Here is an 8827-nt window from a genome sequence, read left to right as displayed (position 1 = left end):
CCCTCATAACCCCCTGCATGGGGTGCGACCCCAGACCCAATTCACCCCTGGGAAACTCCCTCAGAGTCTAACCCCCTCATAACCCTCCCCCTGCATCAGGGACGAACCCCAGACCCAATTCACCCCTGGGAACTCCCTCATAACCCTCCCCCTCCATCGGGTGGACCCCAGACCCAATTCACCCCTGGGAACCCCCTCATAGCCCTCCCCCTCCATCGGGTGGACCCCAGACCCAATTCACCCCGAGCCCCCAATGGGGGTCTATGGGGGGGCTGGGGTGGTTCGTGGGGGTCCTGAGCGGGGTCCATGTGGGGTCTGGGGGGTGGGGGGTTGGTCTGTGGTGGTCTCGGATGGGGGCCGGGGGGGGGTCCATGTGGGGTCTGGGGGGGGTGGGGGGGGGTCTGTGGTGGTCTCGGGTGGGGGCCGGGGGGGGTCCATGTGGGTCGGGGGTGGTCTTTGAGGGCGGGGGTCTGACTGTCGGGGGGGTGGTCTCTAGAGCTCTGGGGAGGGTCCATGTGGGATCATAGGGCTCTGGGGGGGGGGGGGGTCTCAACTGACTCCCCCTCCCCATCTCCCCCCCCCCCCAGGCGGCAGACCCCCGAGCAGTGGTCGGTGGGTCCTGCTGACGGCCGCGGCCCCCCCCCCCCCCGCCGGCGGGCCGGCTCCCGGCTTCCACCTCCACGGAGCCTTCGTGGGGCCGGGGGGGGGGCCACGACCTGGCCCTGCTCAGCTTCCACCCCCCCCTTCAGCCTGGGCCGGGGGCTGCGCCCCTCTGCCTCCCCTACCGCGGGCACCCCCACCCCCCCCCGGCACGCGCTGCTGGGCCCTGCTGGCCCCCCCGGGTGAGGGGAGGGGGCAAAGGGGGAGGGGGCAAAGGGGGAGGAGGAGAAAGGGGAAGGGGGAGGTGGGGAGGGGGGAGGTGGGGAGGGGGGAAATGGGGAGGGGGAGATGAGGAGGGGGAGATGAGGAGAGGAAAATGGGGAGGGGGAGATGGGGAGGGGGAGATGGGGGAGATGGGAGGGGGGAGATGGGGAGGGGGGAAAGAGGAGGGGGGGAGATGGGAGGGGGAGATGGGGAGGGGGGAGGTGGGGAGGGGGAGATGGGGAGGGGGGAGGTGGGGAGGGGGAGATGAGGAGGGGGGAGATGGGGAGGGGGAGATGGGGAGGGGGGAGGTGGGAGGAGGGGGAGATGGGTGAGGGGAGATGGGGGAGATGGGGAGGGGGGAAATGGGGAGGGGGAGATGGGGAGGGGGAGATGGGGAGGGGGAGATGGGGAGGGGGAGATGGGGGAGATGGGGAGGGGGGAAATGGGGAGGGGGAGGTGGGGAGGGGGGAATGGGGAGGGGGAAAAGAATTGGGGGGGGGGGGGGCGCCACCAGCCCGAGAATGAGGGGACGGGGGGGGGGGGGGGAGGAAATATGGGGAGGGGGGCGGCAACAAAGAGGCCCCCACCCCACCCGCTCCCCCCTCATGCCCCCCCCCGGCGACCCCCCCCCCAGGCTCCCTCCGACCCCCAGGAGCTGCGCAGCCAGGAGGTGACCCTGGGGGGGTCCTGCGGGGGGGGGCCGGGGCGCCCCCCGACGGCTTCTGCGTCTCCCTGCCCGGGGGGGGCAGCTCCCCCCCCACCAGGTGGGGCTGGGGGCTTCGGGTGGGGGGGGGAAGGGGAAGGAGGGGGAGGGTCCTAGGGGGCTGCTTTGGGGGTCCTCAGGTCCCGTTTTGGGGGGGGGGGCGAGGCTTGGGGGGGGGTCGAAAAGGGGGAGGGGGTCCCAGAGGTCCCTTTTGGGGGGGGGACGGACTCTGGGGGTCCTTTTGGGGAGGGGTCTTGGGGTGTTCTAGGTTGTCCCAGGGGTCCCTTTTGGGGGGGGGGTCCCCAGGGGTCCCCTTTGGGGGGGGGAAGACCCTGGGGGTCCTTTTGGGGGAGGGGTCTTGGGGTGTTCCAGGTGGTTCCCAGGGGTCCCTTTGGGGAGGGGTCCCAGAGGTCCCTTTTGGGGGGGGGGGTCCCAGGGGTCCTTTTGGGAGGGGGAGACCCGGGGGTCCTTTTGGGGAGGGGTCTTGGGGTGTTCTAGGGTGGTCCCGGGTGGTCCCTTTTGGGGGGGGGGGGTCCCAGGGGTCCCTTTTGGGGGGGGACACACACCCTGGGGGTCCTTTTGGGGAGGGGTCTTGGGGTGGTTCTAGGTGGTCCCGCGGGGGTCCTTGTTGGTGTTTGGGGGGGGGGCCCAGGGGTCCTGTTCGGGGGGGGGTGGGGTCCCGGGGGTCCCTTTTTGGGGGGGGGGTCCACAAGGGTCCCTTTTGGGGGGGGTTCCCGGGGGTCCCTGTTGGGGTTCGGGGGGGTGGGGTCTGTTTTGGAGGGTGGTCCCTCTTTGGGGGTTTTATTTTGGGGAGGGGGGGTCTCGGCGGGCTGGGGGGGGCGGGGCAGTCCCTGGGGTTCAGCTCTAATCGGGGGGTCTCCCCCCCCCCCTCGCCCCCTCCCCCTCCTCGCCCCCTCCCCACAGCCCCGAGCCGGGGGTCCCCCCTGGCCTGCCGCCAGCAGGGGGTTTGGTTCCTGCTGGGGGTGGCGGCGGCCGTGGGGGGAGAGGGAGGATGGGGAGGGGCGACGCCGACCCCCGCCCCTCCCCCCCCGCCCCCCCCCTCTTCACGGCCACCGCCCCCCACGAGCGCTGGGTCGGGGGCGTCACCCGCGAGGCCTTCTTCAACGACCTCCCCCCGGAGGGAGGGAGGAGGAGGAGGAGAGGGGGACCCCCCAGGGGACCCCCCCCCACGGGGAGGGACCCCCCTGGGACCCCCCCACGGAGACCACCCCCAGGGACCCCCCCACGGAGACCACCCCCAGGGATCCCCCCACGGGGAGGACCTCCCGGGACCCCCACCACGGAGACCACACCCCCAGGGACCCCCCCACGGAGAGGGACCCCCAGGGACCCCCCCACGGAGACCACCCCACAGCCTATGGGGACCCCCCGGACACCCCCCTGAGGAGGAGGAGGGGACGGAGACCACCCCCAGGGGACCCCCCCCACGGGGAGGACCCCCAGGGATCCCCCCACGGAGACCACCCCCCAGGGGACCCCCCCGAAGAGGAAGAAGAGGAGGAGGAGTCGACCCCTTGGGACCCCCCCCGAAGAGGAGACCCCCCCGGGACCCCCCCCGAGGAGGAGTCGGAGTCGACCCCCTTGGGGACCCCCTCGAGGAGGAGGAGGAGGAGGAGGGGGAGACCCCCAGAGCCCCCCAGCCTGAGGGGACCCCCCCGGCACCCCTCCACCGAGGGGACCCCCAAGCCCCTGGGGTCCCCCCTCACGCGACAGGGACCCCCTGTGAGGACCCCCAGGGACACCCTGCCCCGGGGGGCAGCCCCAGCCCCGCGAGGGTCCCCAGCCCCTGGTGGGTCCCAGGCCTGCCCCTGAGCCCAATTTGGGGCTGGGGTCTGCAGCAATAAAGTGAGGAGGGGGCTGCGACCCCCATTCAAGGCACTCTGGGGGGGGCTCCAGCCTCATTTCGGGGGGCTCCAGCCTCATTTCGGCTGCCCCCCAGCCCCAATTCGGGTGCCCCCAGCCCCATTTCGGGGGTCCCCAGCCCCATTTCAGTTGCCCCCAGCCCCATTTCGCTGCCCCCCAGCCCCATTTCGGCTGCCCCCAGCCCCATTTCGGTGGTCCCCAGCCCCATTATCAGTTGCCCCCAAGCCCATTTCGATTGCCCCCAGCCCCATTTCGCTGCCCCCCCAGCCCCATTTCGGGGGTCCCCAGCCCCACTTGCTGGCTCTCAGCCCCATTTCGGCTGCCCCCAGCCCCATTTCGGATGTCCCCAGCCCCATTTCGGGTGCCCCCAGCCCCAATTCGCTTGCCCCAGCCCCATTTGGGTTGCCCCCAGCCCCATTTGGGTTGCCCCCAGCCCCATTTCGGATGTCCCCAGCTCCATTTTGGTTGCCCCCAGCCCCATTTCGATTGCCCCCAGCCCATTTCGACTGCCCCCAGCTCCATTTTGGTTGCCCCCAGCCCCATTTCGATTGCCCCCAGCCCCATTTCGACTGCCCCCAGCCCCATTTCGGCTGCCCCCAGCCCCATTTCGCTGCCCCCCAGCCCCATTTCGGCTGCCCCCAGCCCCATTTCGGATGTCCCCAGCCCCATTTCGGGTGCCCCCAGCCCCAATTCGCTTGCCCCAGCCCCATTTGGGTTGCCCCCAGCCCCATTTGGGTTGCCCCCAGCCCCATTTCGGATGTCCCCCAGCTCCATTTTGGTTGCCCCCAGCCCCATTTCGATTGCCCCCAGCCCATTTCGACTGCCCCCAGCTCCATTTTGGTTGCCCCCAGCCCCATTTCGATTGCCCCCAGCCCCATTTCGACTGCCCCCAGCCCCATTTCGGCTGCCCCCAGCCCCATTTCGCTGCCCCCCAGCCCCATTTCGGCTGCCCCCAGCTCCGTTTCGGTTGCCCCCAGCCCCAATTCGGGTGCCCCCAGCCCCATTTCGGCTGCCCCCAGCCCCGTTTCGGTTGCCCCCAGCCGCATTTCGGCTGCCCCCAGCCCCATTTCGGTGGTCCGCAGCCCCATTTCGATTGCCCCCAGCCCCATTTCGATTGCCGCCAGCCCCATTTCGGGTGCCCCCAGCCCCAATTCGGGTGCCCCCAGCCCCATTTCGATTGCCCCCAGCCCCATTTCAGGTGCCCCCAGCCCCATTTCGGGGGTTCCCAGCCCCACTTGCTGCCCCCCAGCCCCATTTCGGGGGTCCCCAGCCCCACTTGCTGGCTCTCAGCCCCATTTCGGCTGCCCCAGCCCCATTTCGACTGCCCCCAGCCCCATTTCGTTGCCCCCAGCCCCATTTCGGATGTCCCCAGCCCCATTTCGACTGCCTCCAGCCCCATTTCGTTTGCCCCCAGTCCCATTTCGGCTGCCCCCAGCCCCATTTCCGGGATCCGCAGCCCCATTTCGGTTGCCCCCAGCCCCATTTCGACTGCCCCCAGCCCCATTTCGGCTGCCCCTAGCCCCATTTCGCGTGTCCCCAGCCCCACTTCCTGGCTCTCAGCCCCATTTCGGTTGCTCCCAGCCCCAATTCGGGGGTCCCCAGCCCCTCTTGCTGGCTCTCAGCCCCATTTCGTTGCCCCCAGCCCCATTTCAGGTGCCCCCAGCCCCATTTCGGTTGCCCCCAGCCCCATTTCGGTTGCCCCCAGCCCCATTTCGGTTGCCCCCAGCCCCATTTCAGGTGCCCCCCGGGGGGGAGGGGAGGTACCCGGGGTGTGTGTGGTGTGTCTCCACCCTCCCACAATGCCTTGCGGCGGGGGTTGGGGGTGGGGAGGGTCAAAGCGACCCCAGCCCCCTCCCCCCCCAGCTCTACAGCTGCACCCCAGAACCGCAGCCCCCCCCCCGCGCCTCCCCTTCCAGCCCCGCCCCCCGTCCAGCCCCGCCCCCCAAGCGCCTCCGCAAGCGCAGCGGAAGTGGCGCCTGGCCACGCCCCCCGGCTCGGCCACGCCCCCCGGACGTTCCGGCCCCCACCCCGCGGTCCTAGCGCCCGCAGCGGACCCTCCCCCCCCCCCCCCTCCCGCCCCAGGTACGGACTCGAACCTATTGCCCCCCCCCCTCCCCCGAGCCCCCTCCCCAAGCTCCCCCCTCCCCCCCCCCCGCGGCCTTCCCCATCCCTTCCCCCCCACCCCCCCCCTTCCCTCATGCTGCTCCGCGACCCCCCCCTCGAATCGCGCGGGGACAACCCCCCCCCAAGACCCCTTCCCCTCCCCCCACCCCCAACCCCTACCCATGATGCACCTCGGGACCCCCCCCCCCCGACTTTGTGCCTCCCCCCCAATTTTTTACCCCCCCAAAGGTTTGCGACCCCCCCCCCCCCCAAATCCCTTCCCATGATGCACCGCGGGACCCCCCCCAGCTTTGTGGGCGCCCCCCCCCTTTTTTAACCCCCTCCTACCCTCCCCACCCCCACCCTCCCATAATGCACCGCGGGACACCCACCCCCTCCCCCCCCCCCGGCTTTGCCCCTCCCCAAACCCTTCCCCTGGGCTCTGCCCTCCCCCCCCCCTCCCCCTTCCAGGGACCTCCCCCCCCAAAATAAAGCCCCCTCCCCCGATCCCCGACCCCCCCACCCCGCCGACCCCCTGCTCTTTCCCGTGATGCTTTGCAGCCTCTCCTTGACACCCCCTCCCCCCCTCCCCCCCCCCCCCCCTTTCCCGGGGGTAAATTGGGGTGAAAAAGCCTCAAATTGGTACAAAAAGGAGGGGGGAGAGGAGGGAGGGGAGGAGGGGCGGGGGGGGGGGGGAGAAGGGGGGAGAGGAGGGGGGCAGGACCCCCCTCTTCCTCACCCCCTCCCCCCCCCACTTTGGTGTCTCCACAGGGACCATGGAGGAGCTCCAGCAGGGGCCGGGTGGGGGCAGCCCCCGGGGCACCCCCAGGCACCAGGCTGCCCCCCGGACCCCCGGGAAGGGTCCCAGCAGCGGTGCCAGCGACCCCCCCCCCCAGAGGGGCAACCACCAGGGCCAGGGCCAGGTCCAGAGGTGGCAGCAGCAGCGGCGGCGGCGGCGGCGCCCCCCCTGGCAGTGCCACCCCCCCTGGCAGTGCCAACCCCCCTGGCAGTGCCACCCCCCCTGGCAGTGCCAAGCCCAGAGCCGCCCCCCCCGGCCCTGCAGCCCCTCCTGGCGACGCCCCCCCGGGGGCTTCGCCCTCTGTGGGCACCCCCAGGCCCAGGGGTGCCAGCCCCGGCTCCAGGGGCGCCCCCAGCGCCCCCCCAGCTCGCTCCAGAGGTGCCACCCCCCGGCCCAGGGCTGCCACCTCCACCCGCCAGAGCTGCCTCCGGAGCCCCTGCAGATGCCACCCGGGGCAGGGCTGCAGCTCCTGGGGGTGCCCCCAGCACCTCCTCTTCCTCCTCCTCCTCCTCCTCTTCCTCCTCCTCCTCCTCCTGTTCCTCTACCAACCTCTCCACAGCCTCCCCCGACCCCCCGGGACCCTCCCCCCTGGGCCCTTCCAAAGCCTTCTCTGCCCCCCCAGGACCTTCCAGACCCTCCTCCCCCCCTAACCCCCCGGGACCCTCTGACTCCCTGGGAGCCTCTGAGCCTTCCAGAGCCTCCTCTGACCCCCAGGGAACCTCCTCCGGAGCCTCGGAGCCCTCCGGAGCTGCCTCCCTTAGCTCCTCCGGAGCTTTCCCTACCCCCTCGGGACCCTGCCCCCTTAACCCCCCAGGACCCCCTGGCTCCTCCCCTGCTAACCCCCCAGGACCCTCTGACCCCTCCCTACCTAACCCCCCAGGACCCTTCGGTTCCTCCTCTTCTAACCCCCCAGGACTCTTTGGCTCCTCCTCCCCTAACCCCCCAGGTCCCTCTCCCCCTAACCCCCCAGGACCCTCTGCCCCCTCCTCTCCTAACCCCCTAGGACCCCCTGGCTCCTCCTCCCCTAACCCCCCAGGTTCCTCCTCTCCTAACCCCCCAGGACCCTCTGACCCCTCCCCCCCTAACCCCCCAGGACCCCCTGGCTCCTCCTCCCCTAACCCCCCAGGTCCCTCTCCCCCTAACCCCCCAGGACCCTCTGCCCCCTCCTCCCCTAACCCCCCAGGCCCCTCCTCCTCCTCCTCCCCAGACGCCTCCGCCCCCTCCCCCCCGGACCCCCTCCCCCTCCCCCCGCCCCCGCCCTGCCCTCCCCCCGCCCCTCCCCGCCCTTCCCCTGCGGCTCCTGCCCCAAGGCCTACGGCAGCCTCTCCAAGCTGACCATCCACCGCCGCGCCCACACCGGGGAGCGCCCCTTCCGCTGCCCCGACTGCCCCAAGGCCTTCGCCGACCCCTCGGTCTTCCGCAAGCACCGCCGGGGCCACGCGGGGCTGCGGCCCCACCGCTGCGGCCACTGCCCCAAGGCCTACGCCGAGCGCAAGGACCTGCGCAACCACCAGCGCAGCCACACCGGCGAGCGCCCCTTCCTCTGCGCCGCCTGCGGCAAGGCCTTCGGCCGCGCCTCCTCCCTGGCCTGCCACCAGCGCATCCACGACCCCCGCAAGCCCTACGCCTGCGGCGACTGCGGCAAAGCCTTCACCCAGCTCAGCTCCTACCAGAGCCACCGGCGGGTGCACACCGGCGAGCGCCCCTTCCTCTGCCCCCAGTGCGGCCGCACCTTCGCCGACCCCTCCAGCTACCGGCGCCACCAGCGGGCCCACGCCGGGCTGCGCCCCCACGGCTGCGGCGACTGCGGCAAAGCCTTCCGCCAGCCGGCCGACCTGGCCCTGCACCGCCGCACCCACACCGGCGAGCGGCCCTGGCGCTGCCCCGACTGCGGCAAGGCCTTCGTGGCCTCCTGGGACCTGAAGCGGCACCGCCTGACCCACACCGGCGAGCGGCCCTGGCGCTGCGGCGACTGCGGGAAGGGCTTCGGGGAGAGGGGGGCCCTGGGCAAGCACCGCCGCACCCACTCCGGCGAGCGGCCCTACGCCTGCGGCCGCTGCGGCAAGGGCTTCGGCGGGGCCTCGGGGCTGCGCAAGCACGAGAGGACGCACGGCAAGGGCGAGGAGGGGGGGGAGGAGGAGGAGGGAGGGGGGGGAGGAGGAGGAGGAGGAAGCGCCGGGGGGCAGGGGGAAGGGGGGAAGGGGCCGGGCGCGGTCCCGGGGCCGGCGTTCAGCCTGAGCGACCCCGGCGCTGGGGGGGCCGCTGGAGGTGGCCCTGGGGGTGGTCTCCGGGGGGCTAAATGCGGCTAGCAGGGAGGGGCTGGGCGTGGCTGCGGGGCCGGGGCTCAGCCTGGCCCCCCGCGCCGGGGGGCAGCTGCAGATGGCGCTGGGGGCTGGGGGCGGCGTGGCCACGGCGGGGCTGGAGGTGGCTACCGGGGAGGGCCTCGGGGCGGCCTCGGGGCCCGCGGTCAGCGT

The 8827-nt window shown here is 72.5% G+C and overlaps 2 protein-coding genes across 2 annotated transcripts; both read left to right on the top strand.

The window, feature by feature from the left end:
- The first annotated feature begins 5492 nt into the window (after positions 1-5492).
- On the top strand, positions 5493-7443 carry LOC137461512 (uncharacterized). The gene is made up of 2 exons (XM_068171229.1): positions 5493-5533; positions 6326-7443. Exon 2 carries the CDS (start codon positions 6331-6333, stop codon positions 7354-7356), a length of 1026 nt encoding a protein of 341 aa, XP_068027330.1. The 5' UTR covers positions 5493-5533; positions 6326-6330; the 3' UTR covers positions 7357-7443.
- Positions 7444-7488: 45 nt separating this feature from the next.
- Positions 7489-8662, top strand: LOC137461510 (zinc finger protein 668-like; the record flags this gene model as incomplete). The annotated part of the gene is made up of 2 exons (XM_068171227.1): position 7489; positions 7539-8662. Coding segments are annotated over 2 exons (1125 nt in total), but the record flags the coding sequence as incomplete, so codon positions are not given.
- Between the last annotated feature and the right edge of the window lie 165 nt (positions 8663-8827).

This window comes from Melanerpes formicivorus, unplaced genomic scaffold (assembly GCF_026170545.1).
Source record: "Melanerpes formicivorus ecotype bairdi unplaced genomic scaffold, bMelFor1.0.p_v2 SCAF_2455, whole genome shotgun sequence".
NCBI lineage: Eukaryota > Metazoa > Chordata > Aves > Piciformes > Picidae > Melanerpes > Melanerpes formicivorus.
This window is presented reverse-complemented; position numbering and strand designations above follow the sequence as displayed.